Here is a 16014-nt window from a genome sequence, read left to right on the forward strand (position 1 = left end):
CCCCCAAGCCCAACCCCCCCCCAAGTCGGAATCAAAGGGTTCCTTCCCGCCTCCTTGGGTCGGGAGTTCTCAGCTGCCAGAGCAGCCAGGGCAGCCCGGCCGGGCTTTGGGGAGACCCCCAAGTGCAGGGAAGAGGTGTTCCCGGGGCCCTGAAACCTTCCAGACCCACTCAGTGTAAACCGCCTCGGGCTTGTGTCAACATCCGAGGCCGGAGACTGGAGACTGGCGGCGGCTGGGGACCGGCTCCGTCTGCGGGACGGGAAGGTGGGAGGGTGGGGAAAGGAGGGTCCGCGGGGCAGGCAGCGGGACCCTCTGGAGGAGATCCCGAGCGGCCCCCCCTGGGGTGGGGGGTCCGTGAGCAACAAGCAAGGCCCGTCTGGAGAGGACGGGCGTTAGGGGCTGTCGGGGGCCCACGACGAGCGTGGGGCCAGGTAGGGCTGCGCTCCGGCGCCCCCACCTCCGCCCGGTCCCGCGGTGCAGCGGGTGCGCTGCGGGGGCGAGGAAGGCGTGGGCCGCCCCCCCAGCTCTCCCCAACCCCGCTCCGCTACTCGGCAGCTCCTCGTCGCCCTCCTCCCGTTTCGGGTGGGACACGGAGGGGGTCCCATCTTGTGACTCATCCCCTCTTCCATCCGCACCCCCGGCTGGGGCCCTGGAAGGGAAGGGCTTAGAGACTCGGCTGTGGCTCTCCCGTTTCCACAGCAACCGTGCGGTTGTTTTCGCGAATCCACTTCAATCATCACTTTTGGCCCCAGACGGCGGCCCGGGCCCTGAACCCCAGGGCGGGGCACCGCTGGGGGCACAGCACCCCCCCGACCCCCGCCGCCACTTCCTCGCGACTCGGAGAAGGTCAGCGCGGGCGGGCGGGCGGGGCGCGCTCGGGCAGCCGGGCCTCACTGGCCATCCCGTCTCCACCTGAAACCCCGCCTGCCACTCCGCCCCAGCGGAGCCAATCAGCGCCCGACCTGCCCGGGGTGAGGCGGGGCTTATGCAAATCGTGTCGCCTCGAAGAGACAGAGCATACAAGAGCTGGGAGGCGGCTCCGGTGCGGACCTCGGAGAGCCTGGTCGCCAGCCCGCGAGCCAGTCTCGGTCCTCGCGGCCCGCCGAGGCTCACGGCCATCCAGCGACCCGGCGAGCGGCCTCAGGTAACGCGGGCGGGGCCGGGCAGAGGCTCTTGTCCCCTCCCCCTCCACTCCCCGTTCCCGCTCCCCTCTCCTGCCCCCCTTGACCCCCGGTTCCCCCACGGCGTCTGGGGGGCCGCCCCTGGGCAGGGGATTCCCACCCTGTCCAGGTCCCTCGGGTGCCAGGGCGGGAGGCACAGCCGCCTCCTTACCCCCAGCTCAGGTAAGAACACCCCCTGCTCTGACCCCCAGCACACACACCCACACCCACACGCACACACACACCTAGGGGTGTGCTCGAGGAAGCACCGAGCACCCTTCCTCTCTGGAGATGGGTAGTGGCCCAGCATCACGGCAACCTCCCACCTCCACCGATAGCCCCCACCCACACCATCCGGTCCCACCAGCAGCTAGCTGTGCACTTCACATCACCAGGCCCCTGCCCCCCAAGACGGCCCCACCTCCACAGAGGGCCTATTCCCACCTCCCGTTGTCCCTCTCACTGTCCCCACCTCCCACCCCTCAGGCGGACAGAGCTCCCAGCATATCTGGGGGAGGAAAGAAGCTCCCCCGCTCCCAGTTCTCCTCCTCACGCTCTCTCAACAGCAACACCCCCACCCCATGGTCCCCGGGCTAAGCAGAGGCCCCCTGTTCGGATGAGCCAGGGCCACCACCCCCCAGCACACCAGTCTGTCCCTGCTGCCAAGGTCCCCGCCGTCCCCTCTCCCCTCACCCCTCACAGGCGCCAAGTCCTCTTATTCTACCTCAAACATCTCTAATTTGGATCCTCCCTGGCCCTCTTGCACCCAGCCGCTCCCTCTCTATGTTCCTGCTGTTCCACAAGGACCTGCCAAAGCTCCATGTGGACTGTGTCACTCTATTCCCTAAGGTGGCCTGAATCTGGAAGGCAGAAGAGCTGGGTTAAAGCTTGTTTTTGCCTCAGCTGCTGTTTGCCTTTGGCCAAGTCACTTCCCTCTCTGATCCTTCATGAAATGGGGAAGGGGCAGGACAGAGGGTGGATAGGAGGAGCTGATCTCGAAAGGCCTTCCAATGCTGACACGCTCTGGCTCTGTGGCTGAGTACGAGCAAACGGAACCATTGCACTATTACCCTGAGCCATGAGGACATTTCATAGAAGGGGCCTGAGGGCGTTAGTCCTCACCAAGGGGACAGGGCTCCTTACCCAGGGCCTCCCCCTCGCACATGCTCTCCAGGCCTAGGCCCCTTCTCAGCTGCTTTTAAGTCCCTCCCAGGCCACCAGCCCATGTGGCATGGACACGCTTTGTTTATCATGCCCTGCCCCTCGGTGAGAAGGAGAGGGAGAAGACCTGGCTGCTGCCGCTATGGCTGCTGCTTGGAGGAGAGCAAAGGGAGGAGAGGAAAGAGAAAATCTCCTGACCAGGGAGCTGTTGTCACCATGGCAACCGTCTCAGCACCAGCTCCTCTGAAGCTGGGTGAGGGTGTGGGATTATCGCCTCCCTCAATCCCTCCCACCCTCACTGTCACTTCCTCATTCGAAGCCCACGAAGCCCACGACCCTGAGCTCTGCCCTCTGGAAGGAACCTCTGAGCACAAAGGGGTGGTGGCTTTGGGTGGGGGGCAATGCCAGCCTCCCTCAGAGCTGGAGGGCAGCCCTCCAGAGGTGGGCAAAGAGGCCTGCCCATGTCCTGCAGGGCCACAGCCCCAACAGAACATGCCATGCCCCCAAGGCCTGGGCCTTGTACTGATGGGCTGCGGTTGGCCTTGGGCGACCCCGTCCTTTCCCCAGGTCTGGGTTCCATTGTCTCTGAGCTGGGTGCAGTGGCAGGAGACTGCCGCCATCCCAAGGAGGAGGAAGGGGCTTCTGTCCCCTGGAATCCACCAGGGGACATTCACTGAACGTCTCTGTGTTCCAGACACGGCCTCTGGGGCTCTGCAGGCAGTTCCGTGCAGGCACCGAGGGGAGCGCAGGACCGGTGTGGGGCAGCTACAAGAGGGCACACCTCGGGACCATGGGAAGAGGGCTTTTCTCACTCTCCCAGCACACTTGGTTGTACGGGGAGGCCATGAGCCCTTTGCCATTGAGCAAAAGACTTGAAGAACTTTTTTTTTTTTGGCTTGGGCTGGGATTTCATACAAAGATCTCTCCCAAATCAGGTTCCATTCTGGAATTCTAGGGCACCAGGTGAGGGTCAGAGAGTTCTGGAGTCTACGCACTTGTGGGGCTCAGGTCCACAGCCCTCAAATACTGAATCCGTGCTGCTGACTGTCCACTGTCCAGGCGGGGGGAGGCTGATCATAAGGAAGGCCCTTCAGGCCTAAGGGAGAGCCGCACCAGCCCAGATGGAAAGAAAGGTATTAGGGGAGGGGAAGGCAGCTATGCGAGAGGGAGCCAGGTCCTGGCCTGTGAGGACTAACTGGGAAGCATGTAGTTGTGAGGGGAGCAACAGGAGGTAAGGTGGGCACCTGTCCAGATTTTACAGGGTTCTAGAGTGTGAGGGGCCTCATGGGCATGTGCACCTCTAGCCTATGTCGTACTTCTGGCCAAAACCAGAAATGGCCTTGCTTCAAAACAGGGAAATCAGAAGAAAGGCACTCCCTCTGAGGCAGCTGAGCCCAGGGGCATGGCTTAGCCTGCAGCATTGCAGCAGGAGGCTCTCAGCCCCTAGGCTGTGCCCCTGGCCCTGACGATGGGGAGACAGAGGACACGGTGGAGGTTCCAGGAGTGCTTCAAAGGAAAGAACAACAGAACTTGGTGCCAGTTGGCCCCAGGTAAAAGCAAGAGGGGAAACTAAAGGTAACAAAGATCACATTTCCCCCTTGGGATGAGGGAGGGGAGGAAGGAAAGGTTGATGCAGTGGGACAATGGCCGCAGGTTGAGGGTGTCTGCTTGTAGATGAGTGGAGTCAGGGGAGCTGTTGGGTCACCCCCAGGGATGGATATTTCCTAGATGTCAGATACGGTGGCCTGGAGTTCAGTAAGAGGCCAAGAGGGAGAACAGAGCTAGGGTTTTCCCAGAAGGCAGGCAGGAGTGGGGAAGGTCTATTCTGGATGAGAGGAGCCATAATTTGGAGAGGGTGGCAGGGATTCAGCTTGGGTGTTCATCTGGACTCTTCCACTGACCTGCTACGTAACTCTGAGCCAGCTTTCTCCTTTCTCCGGGTTCCAGTTTTCACTAAAATAAGGAGATAGCTTAAAGGCACTGCCAGCATCCTTGTGCCCAGTGTAGCTGTCCTGGACTCCACCTCCAGGTTCCTGAAGATGGCATGCCTCCCCCTCCCCGGCTTCTCCTGGGAGCATGGAGGATTCCGCATCCTCTGGTGGTGGTAGGTGGGGGAGGATGTTGCTACTCCTGCTGCTACTTGATCTTCCTCAAGGCCCCGTGGAGGAATCTGAGGCCCAGAGATATCCTATAACTAACTGGAAGCCACCTAGCAAGGGAGGGGGCATGGAAGAGACCAATCTCAGATCTGGTTGTTCAGGGCACTCCTAGCAGTAGGGATGAGAAGCCACCATGCTGGCATGCAGCAGGCTATGGAAGTGGAATCCTTCTGCTGGCCCGACGACTTCCTTTTCCAGAGTATCTTCATGATTGGTTACCCTGGGGTCAGAGTCTGGTGCCCTTCCAGAGAGGCCCCAGACAAGTCAAAGTTACCTCTTGGGCCATGTCCTAGGAATCTCAGGCTTCCTAGGAAACTCAGGATATTCCTCCCATGGAGGTCAGACGAGAATGTCCACCTTCAGGGACTGGCAGGGCCTCGCTCCCGATATATCCTGGGGAGGTCCTATGCCTCCTGCAGAAACTGCCTCCATCACAGGCTACACAAGCAGCTTCTGTTCCAGTGGGGAACAGAACCTGCTTCTCAGCAACACCACCTCCATTCATCCAGCCCCAAATCTTTTTTTTTTTTTTTTAAGATTTTATTTATTTATTCATAAGAGACACAGAGAGGGAGAAGCAGGTTCCCTGTGCCTGATGTGGGACTCGATCCCAGGACCTTGGGATCATGACCTGAGCCAAAGGCAGATGAGCCACCCAGGTGCCCCCATTCAGCCCCAAATCTAGGCGTCTGCCTCAACTTCTCTGTATACCCCCCACATTCAGTCACCAACCCAAGCCTTGCCACTACCTCTCCTAACATGTCTCAATCCATCCACATCATCCCATGGCCTCTGCCCTCGTGTTACCATCTCTCACCTGAACTATGCAGTAGGCCCGTCTCTGCTCTCCATCTTCCCGCCACCCAGGCCGTCTTGCATACTGTAACCGAAGGAAAAAAAAATTCTAAACACATTCCTTCTCTCTCATCCCCGCACCTAGTTCAGGACCTGCTGCTGAAAGTGTCTGTTTGTGCACTGAATGCTATCTTCCTAGCCCTTGCTTTCAAATCCCTATGGGTAACGGCCAAGCCCCTTAGCATGGATGGAAGGCCCTTGACAATCAGCCAGCCACCTCTTTGACCCAAGTATGAGTTACTGAAGGTTGGCCCGTATCTACTTTATCCCCATCATGGAACGGGACTAGCACCCACAGTCAGCCTCAATAATTGCTCAGGGACTGAATGACTAATGAAAAGCAGGATGAGTCAAGGCCTTCAATGCGACTAGGACTTCTATTTGTACAGAGGAAGGAGGGAGAGAAGCTTCCTGCTGGGGTGGCTCCGAAAGCCTCGAGGGAGAACTTGGGAGATGATGCCGGGGGGACACATGAGGAACTTTCCTCAGGTCCCTGGGTGGAGAAGAGCCTGCAGAGGTGGCTAGGGGCCGAGGGTGAAAAGCTCTAAGTTGCAAGGAGACGATGAAGACTCTGTTCTAGGGGTGTGGGGAGCTCTGGCAGGTGTACGCGGGAGAGGGAAGGTATGCAGGAGGACTGTGCATCAATCAGCACCATCAGGGAGAAGGTGGGGCGCTGAGACCTGGGGGTGGAGATCCTAGGTGCTGGGAGAGGAAACCAGCTGTGAGGAGGGGGGTGATGCTGTGGAGAAAGGAGCCCTTGCCATTGTGGGGCGCGCGTTGATGGGGGGAGAGTTTCCCTCCTGTGTGGGGGCCAGGAGGCAGGACCTCCTACGGAAGGCGTGTGAACCATAGGGCCTAGCTCTAGGAAGGTGGGCTTGTTGAGGGCGGTGGTGACAGGAGGGGACACACCCTGCTGTGGAAGGATGGATCCTGGCTGTGGAAACGTAGGGTTTGTTATGGGAGGGGTTGTTGTGGAGAAAGGGAACCCTGTCCTTTGGGGTCCTGGGGGATCGCTGCTGAGGTGAGGGCCTTGCCCTAGATGGAACTGAAGGAGGTCCTGCCCCCCAGGCCCTGCCATGGGGAAGACCAACAGCAAGCTGGCCCCAGAGGTGCTGGAGGACCTGGTTCAGAACACCGAGTTCAGCGAGCAGGAGCTGAAGCAGTGGTACAAGGGCTTCCTGAAGGACTGCCCCAGCGGCATCCTTAACCTGGAGGAGTTCCAGCAGCTCTACATCAAGGTGGGCGGGCCGGCGGCGGGGGCGAGGCCAGGGAACTCCAGGGGGCGGGGCCAGGGAACTCCAGGGGGCGGGGCCAGGGAACTCCAGGGGGCGGGCCGGGCGGGTGGGGGCGGGGCCAGGCAATCGAGGAGGCGGGCGGGGACAGCAAGGCTGGGGCTTCTCCCCAACGTTCCCTCCACATATTAGTTCTTTCCCTACGGCGACGCCTCCAAGTTTGCGCAGCACGCTTTCCGCACCTTCGACAAGAACGGCGACGGCACCATCGACTTCCGGGAGTTCATCTGTGCCCTTTCGGTCACCTCCCGCGGTAGCTTTGAGCAGAAACTCAACTGGGCCTTTGAGATGTACGACCTGGATGGCGACGGGCGCATCACGCGCCTCGAGATGCTGGAGATCATCGAGGTGAGCTGGGGCCGATCCAGGAGGCCAGGTTGTGCTGGGGTGATGCCCCTCCTTGTCTTCGCGGCAGGTCCTCTCCAGCCCTCTCCAGGCACCCTCCTGTCGGCCCTCAGGAGCATCCTGGATGCACTCCACCTGTCCCCACACCCCGCCTCCCAGGACCCAGTGGCTAGCTAGCGTTGGTTGGGTGCACAGTGTAGGACAGACCTTGTACTAAGTGCTTTGCCCAGCAATCCTATGGGGTAGGTACTAACAGAAACCCCATTTTACAGAGGAGGAAACATAGCAAGTAATGGTTCATGATTCAAATCCAAGGAGTCTGACTCCAGAGCCTAAGTTTCGAACTCATTATTTTTTCATCGAATATGTACTGAGTGGCTACCTTGCGCCAGGCACTGTTCAAAGTTCCTGCTTAATTATTTGGACACTCTTTTAGTGAGAAGATTTAAAAGCAACAAGAAAAAAAACCTGTGCTATGTCAAGCAGAAAGTGTTATGAAGAAGAGAAGCAAAGTAAGGGGAGAGAGAAGGATGGAGGAGCAGTATATGGGGTGAAATGTGAGCAGCAACCTGAATAAGGTGAGGGAGCTAATTATGTAAATGTCTGCGGGAAGAGTGTTCTATGCAGAGGGAACAGTAAATGCAAAGTCACCGAGGTGAGACTGTTTCTGCAAGTGTTCAAGGAGTAGCCAAGAGGCTAGGATTCAAGAGAAGTGAATGAGGGGAGAGTGGTAGGAATTAGTCAGACAGGAGCCCAATCACTTAGCCTCTCACAGTCTGGGATTGAGACTTGACTAAATGGGAAACCATTAGAGCTCTCTATTCTTGGTGTGGAGAACAGACTAAGGGTGCAGGAAGGCAGTAGAAGCAGGGAGACCAGTTAGGATGCTTCCACTGCAGGCCAGTCAGGAGCTGATGGGAACAGCAACTCTGGAGGAGCCATGGAAGTGGTTGGATATTGGATATGGGACCTATTGCAAAATTTGAGCCAACAAGTTTTGCTGAAGGATTGGACATGAGGGAGAGTTTAGAATGGTGTTGAGGTTTTTTTTGCCTGAACAACTAGAAAGATGAATTTGCTACTTACCAGGACAGGGAATGCTACTGGAAGAGCGGGTTAGAGGTGAAGAGCTGGATTTTAGACATGTATGGGAAATACCCATTAAATATTCAGTCTTAATGAGCATGCATCACCTTCTAGTAGCTTCACCATCTCCCAGTGTTCGCCTTGCCCATCCCCGACCCCTTCATTCATCACTGATCATCCCTGCCGGCTGTCAGTGTTCACAGTTCCCCCCCTGTGCCCCCCACCCTTACCAGGCTATCTACAAGATGGTGGGCACTGTGATCATGATGCGCATGAACCAAGATGGGCTCACGCCCCAGCAGCGTGTGGACAAGATCTTCAAGAAGATGGACCAGGATAAGGACGACCAGATCACGCTGGAGGAATTCAAGGAGGCGGCCAAGAGTGACCCATCCATTGTACTGCTGCTGCAATGTGACATGCAGAAGTAGAGGCTGGTGAGGGGCAGGGCCCCTGGCCAGGAGGGGCGTGGCCACCTCCCAACCCACTGATCTCTCAGGGGGAGGGGTACTCTAGCCTCACTCTCTGGCCCACCCACCCCTCTGCCCAAGCCCTTGCTCCCCTCAGTCGAGATCCTTGAGGGACCACCTCACCCTGGAAAAGAGACAGATCCTCAGGTATTCTGTGGTCTAGCCCCACCCCCAGTCTTGGCCCAGAACCAACATCCACTGGGCATAGGGAGTTGGCTTTTGCCCCAAGAGGCAGGACTGAGGAAGGGGGGCTGAGGGTCTGCTTTGGAATTCTGTTCTTCCTGGGATTATGGTTTACAGGATGTGGTCTCACAGATCCCAGTTAAAGGGCCAAAGTGGGTCTGTCCTTTGCTGAGGACCTAAATTCCTTGAAGGTGGTCTCTGCCCTGCCCCCTCGACTCTACCTGGCCCCTCCGGCCCCAGCCTTTGGAGCATTCATTCAGTCCTTTCTTCACTTAACATTTATTGAGCACCTGTTTGATGCCAGGCACCTCTAGGTGCTAGGGTTATGGTAGTTTACAAGACACATTCTGTGCCCTCTGGAAGCTCCTAAGGGAAATGAGGCAAACTTCCAGTGGTCAGAGTCTCAGATGGGAACGTCCCACACAGCTGAGCAGAGGGTGTGCTAAGGCCAGTTAGTTTGAAAGGAACTATTAAATCTTTCAGCTCAGCTCCACCCAGAGCGGCAGAGGGATGAAATGAAAAGTATTTGGGTGTCTAGGAGTGGAAGGTTTGTGAAAGAAACACTGATATTTATGTAATACTTATTTTTTTAGCACCCTTTAAAAGAGCTAAAGTCATTTTATTAATTTAGGATATTAAAGCATACTTTATATTACTGGGTTTCTTGTAAAATGATGAAATGAATATAGAGAATGCTAACTTGGGGGGGCGGTGAGGGAGAGCTGAGAAAAAAAAAAGAGGGAAAATACCAGCAAACTTACCAAGTAACACTTTTTTCTTATCAGACTAAGTCCCGAGGTGTCACCATCAGCAGCTTCTGCTGCTTCCTTTTTAATGACCTTTTTCAATTCACTGAGTAACTATCCTGCACTTGCCCTGGTTGGATGCTGACTTCAGAAACAGAAAAAAAAAAAAAAAAAGCAAGGTTTGCTGAGTGTGAGACAAGGGTAGCTTCCACATCTTGGTAGTTCCTTTCTGGATTTGGTCTAGTTTCAAGGGTGGGCTTGTTCTTTCTGCTATAGAAACAGAAGGAGCTAGGAGAAAAGGACTGTTTAGGTTGCCAGACTGCGTTTATGGGACCAAATGCCTAAAAATGTGCTGGGGACATGCTCTTTCTAACCCCAAATCCTCAGCCTGCCAGGTAAATTCATCATCTTCCAGGTGCACTGGCTTTGCTTTCTGCTTTTGGTCAATGAGCTATACAGCTGCATGCTTTGACTGCCAGAAAATTAATCTAGCTTCTTCAAGCCTTTCACTTTATTTCCTCCTGTACTTGTGATCAGAAATTAGCTTCGATGTACAGTGACAGATTTCCTTTTGAACTGCTGATGAAAACAGTCTAGCACACAGGTGCTGTCAGCCCAGGGTAGGAGCAGGGAGTGATCACTGAGTCAGCGGTGCGAGATTGCATCTCCGGGAAAGAGACGTGACGTCTCTTCTGAGTGCTCATCTGTCCTCCCTCTCTGCAGGTGGAAACTCTTGGGGACTCTGATCTTTGGTCCCAAACTCCCTTGGACCGTCCTTCTTGCTGCCCTTGGAGGTAGCAAGGCCACTTTGTTGCCACTCTCTTTCTATCTTCTGCCTATGACTGGCCATGTGGTAAGGCCAGGAATTTATATCATCAGGCTGTAACCAGCAGATTTTTATCCAGTAATGCCTCAAGGAATGTTCCATTGCTCTAAAGAGCTGGTCATTAGATGTTCTTGTGCTACCAGTCAGCACCGCAGACACACAGATACTCTACAGCCTGGCTCAACTGAGACTTCTGGTAAAGGCTTTTCACAAAGTGGGATTCCTGCCCCCGCCAAATGTTGAATCTAACCTAACTCAAAATCACACAGAACTTCACAGCTTTCAAAGGCCCGCCATCTACTCCATCTCATCCTATCCCCCAGCCTGGGGAAATAGAGATTTTCATTCCCTCTCTCCAGACTTGGGAAGTGAGGTACAGAAAGTGGGAATCCCTTGTGAGAGCAAACGGTCGGGGATGGCACGGTGCCAAGACTTGAACCCAAGGCTCGAGGAGGCTTTCTTCCTTTAGAGTCTCTCCCTCCTCATCTCTCTGACTCGGAGTCATACAAAGTTGACTGTGGGGCCAGCTAAGTTAGTTTTGGTCTTTGACAAGCTTCCTGCTAAGAAGTTTCTGAGGCGGTGGTCTTCCAAAAAGAAAAGGAGCTTGGTTGAACTCCCAACATTTTCAAGCACCTTCTGTCTGCTTCTGGGCAGCTCTGCTAACAGGTCAGTGCTGTCCTGGGAAGCCTCTGACTCAGAACCGCAGAAGCATCTTGCACTGTCTTTACCACCATATTCCTCCCCAGGAGAACTATTCTTGTTTTTCTTAAGCTGGTGGGCAAGTCCTACCCATGAGAGCATGTTTGATAATTCCAAGCTTTTAGACATATGCCGTGGGTGATATTTGCCAGTTAGGCCAAAGAGTCTCAGACAGCCCAGCAGTGTGAACACATAAAGCCAGGCTGGGAACCAGGACCACCATCTTCTTGATGGGAGGAGCCACAGGCAGGCCAGGCCTTGCTCCCACATGCTTCTGGATGTCCCAGGCACTGTGTGCTCGGGGGCTCCTGTGGTAGAGCACCAGCCCTGCTTTGAGAAGAGAGGCAGGCCTCTGATCCCTGTGCCACCTATGAGTGACTTGCCATAGAGCACAAGGTTAGGAGTCATGGAAGCATGACTCGCAGACACACAAAAATACATAGACCTTGAAAACGATGATATATTCAAACTCTCCTTCTGAAGTTTTGTATCTTCTTGCACCAAGTCCGAATTGAAAGGTTCCAGAATCTACCTCCTAACTGCATTCTATCCTCCCTCAATCTTTTGGGCTAATTGATAAGCCCCCTATTTTTTATCTCTAAAAATCATCAACAAGGTCTATGTCTGATGGCTGCTCCAGTCCTTTGAGCTGTAGTCAGGATAATATAACTTGCCTCTGAATCCAAAGTTAAGAAAAAGGAAGCCCATAAGCAAAGGCACTGAATCTTTTCCTGCCAATTTCTAGAGGTAGAAATTCATCCTGCTACAGAAAGAGAGAGAGAGAGAGAGAGAGAGAGAGAGAGAGAAGAGAAAGCAAAGATAGTGAGAGAGCACGCTGGCATTTCTACAGGGGGTAGTAAGCTGATGCTGTAAATATTTTTACACAAAAATTTACTAAAGCCACAAATTTTCCTGAAGATCCACCCTGGGTGAGGTTTTGTTCTGACATTAGAGATCACTGTGGAAGAAAGAATACATTTCCTACATATTTTATTTATCATTTTTGAAAAAAAATTCTTTAAATCCTACAGTTGCAAAGTTTCAGAAAAATATGGAATTTTCTTCCTGAAATTTTCAAGGGTTTCTTTTACTTTTGCCAGAAGGTGGGGCAGGACTGGGCCTCCCAGGGTGTAGGAACCTTCCTGCTTGGTGGAGGGGAAAAGCGGAGCTGGGTGGCAGAGGAGGGCATCCCAACTCGCTTTCTAGTATGGCCCCCTGTCCCCTCCACATGTGCTGCTCCTGGCTGTGGCCACAGTGACTGTTCTCACTGTTCAACCCTGTGCTGTATGGTGTGTTTTTCACTGACCGTGAATAAAAGGTGTGACCATGCTGAGGGCTCTTACTCTTCCCTAAGCTGAGATAGGGCTGGGGTGTGGGACAGGGGGAGAAGAGGCCTGGGGGCAGCTCAACAGTGGGGGTACCTCAGTCACCTCCTTGGGAATGAGGGCCTTGTTCCAGCAAGGACTCTGGTTGCGTGGAACAGAGACCCACTCGAGCTAATTCAAAGAAGGGGGTGGGCAGATTACAAGGGACCCTGAAGAGGGAAAAATCAAGAATGACTGAGCCTCGAAAGAACTGGAAATGGCAGCGGGGCCTCTCCCTTCTTCACTCTGGGCCTCTCTCTTCCCTTTGGCAATATTTGCATCTGGCATTTGTTCTTTCCTCAGTTTCTCTTCAGACTTCCTTGATTTCCCTTCAAAAAGTGGCTGCGTCCCCAACTCTATCAAGACTTTCCAACAGCTGACAACTCCCGTCTGCATCAATTAGTTCAGTTCTCAAGTGCACGAATCTGATTGGTTGAGCTTGGCTTATGGGGTGGGGGGGGCTTGTTCCATTCATCCATCAATGACCTGGTGCTGATATGTGGGCCTGTGGGCAGAGCTAATTTAGGGCAGACAACATTGGACTTAGTTTCTCCCCCTGTCCAGTGGAAGGCATCATTGAGCCCAAACAAGTGGATGGCAGGGAGTGGGGAGAAAAGCCAAGAGCCAGGATTACAATTAGGCCATATGATGCCTGTTGTGTAAATTAGGAAAAGTCACCCTTCCGAGTGTAAACAGCCTTGTAAGTATGCCAGTGGATGGCACCTTTGGCCTAATGAGAAAAGTATACCCCTTCTTCTGAATAAATACAGCCTGCCGTGGTGCACAGGTTGGCAAGTGGAGCAGATCTTGGATTTCAGTCCCACCCGCCCTGCTGGTCAAGGGGGTTGTGTAGTGCGTGACCTGGTCCACCATCCACAAGGAGACCAGCCCAGGACCTGTGACCTCCTGGAATGGCATTAGTGTTGACGTGTTTTTCTTAGAATACCACCCCCCACCCGCCGTGGCCAGTGAGGCACTGTTTGTTGGAGGGAGTTGGGGGCAGTGGCAGCTGGAGGTGACTGCTTCCTCCTGAAACACTCAATTGCATTAACAAGGATTTTCTCAAGGACACTTGGAGGGGGCCAATTTCCTTGGCAGGAAGCAATTAGGACAGAGGAAGGAGGCTGACCTGGCCTCAGGGCAGCTATAAACCTCAGGAGGTGACTCAGGAGCCCAAGAACTTAGGGCTGCTGTTCCCAGCCAAAGCCTCACTGAGGGGAGGAGTCTTGCTCCCTGCCTACCTTGGGGAGCACAGGTCCTGGGTTACCATCTCCTGAAAACTACCCTCCTGGCCTTCATCACCTCTAACTCAGGTTGGTCTACCTCCTGCTTCCAGGCTTGCCCTGGGTGCCATCCGGCTGTCCCTAAGGAGCCAGAGTGATGTTCCTAAAGTGCAAGTCTGACCATGTCAACTCTCCAGAATCTCCACCCCATTCCCTCCATGTGATGAGCTCCTTAAAAGTCCCTCAAGGTCCTTCATGATCTGCCTGCCACCGGCTGACCTCTGCAGCCTGTTCTCCCTCCCCACCCCCATCCTTCACCCTACATCTGAGCCACCCTGTGTTGCCCTCCATTTCCCTAAGGCATCTCTCACACTTCCATGCTTATCCACAAGCCATTGCCTCTCCCTGGGCCACCCATTCCCTGTCTCAATGATGTCCTTCTCTGCGAAACCCTCCCAAGCCTCAAACAGTTGACCCTTCATGTGGACACAGTCCATCATAGCTACCAAACAGCTTTCCATGTGATTCCCTGTCAGCTCTGCCAAGCACATGTTTAAAGTCTTTTTTTTTTTAAGACACGGAAATGAAGGCTCAGGGAATGGCAAGTCTTCAACTTGAACTCGACTCTTCTCACATCAAGGCTATTGCTTATTGTGTTTTCTGTGTGGGGAGAGGGGGTCTGGAGAAGGGTAAAGAGAGGCTTCATGGAACAAGTGGCTTCTGCTAAAGACCAGCCAACAGGACCAGGCTTGCTGGGTCAGGGGGCCCCGGATAAGCAGTTCAGGGGCTGGGATCCTGGATTCATGTGCGGAGGGCTGTGTTCCCAGCTCATCCACCTGCAGAGGAGCTGAACCCTGAGGGCAAGTGTTGGCGGAAGTGCAGCATGCAGAGAGCCAGGGAACCCCTGCACCAAGCCAGTGGTCAGGGTGTGACAGAGAAGACAGAGACAGTGGCCAGAAGCCTAAGAGGGTGGAAAGGACAGTCTAGGATGGAGTTCTGACCCTTCCAAACAGGGATCTAGGGAAAGTTCTTAAAGGAACTGAACCCAGAGTCAGACAGGATCCTTAGATAGAGGCCTACTCATGTCAGTGTGAGTAAGAGGACTAGATTAATTAAACAAGGACTTGTTTGGTTTCAAAGGAACAAAACCCAATTCAAATAAGCTCAAGCAAAAAGGGAGGCTTATTGGCTCCCATAATTGGGAATTTGGGTATTGCTGGATCCAGAGGCTCAGTGCTACATCCTCTCCCCCTCTCTGCTTCTGCTTCTCTGTCTTGGTGACCTCACTGTCTGTTCCAGAGGGCTTCTCCCACGTTCTTTCACCTGCTACAAGGAAAGATGGGTTTCCAGCTCATGTTGCCCCAAATTAATAACCCCGGAGCAGAAAGAGCCAAATCTCCCCGCAACCCTATATAGCAGTGCAGGAGAGTGGCTCAGCTGGGGTCCCAGGCTCATTCCTGGTTCAACTGCTGTTCAGGTCTAGTTCACGGGCCCACTCCTGCGACCAGAGAGGCAGGGATGTAGGGCCTGTTACTACAATTGACCCTTGAACAATGCGGGGTTTAGAGGCACTGACCACCCATCTACTACCAAGCATTCAAAAATACACATATAACTTTTGACTCCCCCAAAACTTAATTACTAATTGCCTACTGTTGACTGGAAGCCTTACTGGTAAGATAGTCTGGTTAACACATATTTTGTGTATGTATTGTACACTATTCTTACACTGAAGTAAGCTAGAGAAAAGAAAATGTTTTAAGAAAATCATAAAGAAAAAAATCATAAAGAAGAAAAAATACATTTACAGTACTGTACATATATCTATTGAAAAAATCTGCATTTAAGTGGGCTCACGCTTAAGCGCCTCAAACCCATGCTTCACAAGAGTCAACTGTAGAAGAAGAGGGTGGGACAGGTTGCCAGTCAGACAAAACCAACAGCCACCAGCTTTTGGGGGAGCAATTGTTAAAGTGACACGGAGAATCTCATGGGGCTTTAGACATGGACAGCCTCACCTGGGGCTTGGGAAGCTGTCTGAACCGGAGGCGGCCCCCTGTCAAGGCAGCACGGTCTCTCTTGCAGGGCGTCTCTCCTGCCCTTTGCACATCTTTTTCCATCTTTTTCTGCTGATCAGCTCATTCTGCTCACAGAGTGTCTCCCCAATCTTAGCCATATGGTGCCCATCGCTGCAGCCTGCGAAGGCTCATCCAGGTCTGTGTGACCAACTCACATTGCCAAGGGGCAGGCACACTAGAGAGAGTTGGGGGCCATCCACGGAAACAATCTATCGAATCTGGAGAAGGACAAGTCTAAACACACCCCAATCCTAAAAGTTTTTATTGTTTCCCCCTTCCTCCCGCACGAGGTTTGGTTGGTTCCCCCCACCCCAGGACATGGTGGAGGCTGGGCCTATGCCTCCATTCTGTACCCCCTTCCAGCCAC

At 53.9% G+C, this 16014-nt stretch overlaps 1 protein-coding gene across 3 annotated transcripts; it reads left to right on the forward strand.

Moving 5' to 3' along the window:
* Positions 1-1040: 1040 nt before the first annotated feature.
* HPCAL4 (hippocalcin like 4) lies at positions 1041-12311 on the forward strand. Of its 3 annotated transcripts, none has more exons than XM_055341527.1 (4): positions 1041-1144; positions 6404-6573; positions 6760-6975; positions 8292-12311. In XM_055341527.1, the coding sequence occupies exons 2-4, from the start codon at positions 6412-6414 to the stop codon at positions 8487-8489; spliced, it is 576 nt and encodes a 191-aa protein (XP_055197502.1). In that variant the 5' UTR covers positions 1041-1144; positions 6404-6411; the 3' UTR covers positions 8490-12311. The 3 variants fall into 3 exon arrangements, with proteins under 3 accessions (XP_055197502.1, XP_055197504.1, XP_055197503.1); XM_055341529.1 differs by having other exon boundaries at positions 6787-6975; XM_055341528.1 differs by lacking the exon at positions 1041-1144 and adding an exon at positions 3353-3454.
* The last annotated feature ends 3703 nt before the right edge of the window (positions 12312-16014 follow it).

The sequence above is a fragment of the Nyctereutes procyonoides genome, unplaced genomic scaffold (assembly GCF_905146905.1).
Source record: "Nyctereutes procyonoides isolate TBG_1078 unplaced genomic scaffold, NYPRO_anot_genome, whole genome shotgun sequence".
In the NCBI taxonomy this organism is placed as follows: domain Eukaryota; kingdom Metazoa; phylum Chordata; class Mammalia; order Carnivora; family Canidae; genus Nyctereutes; species Nyctereutes procyonoides.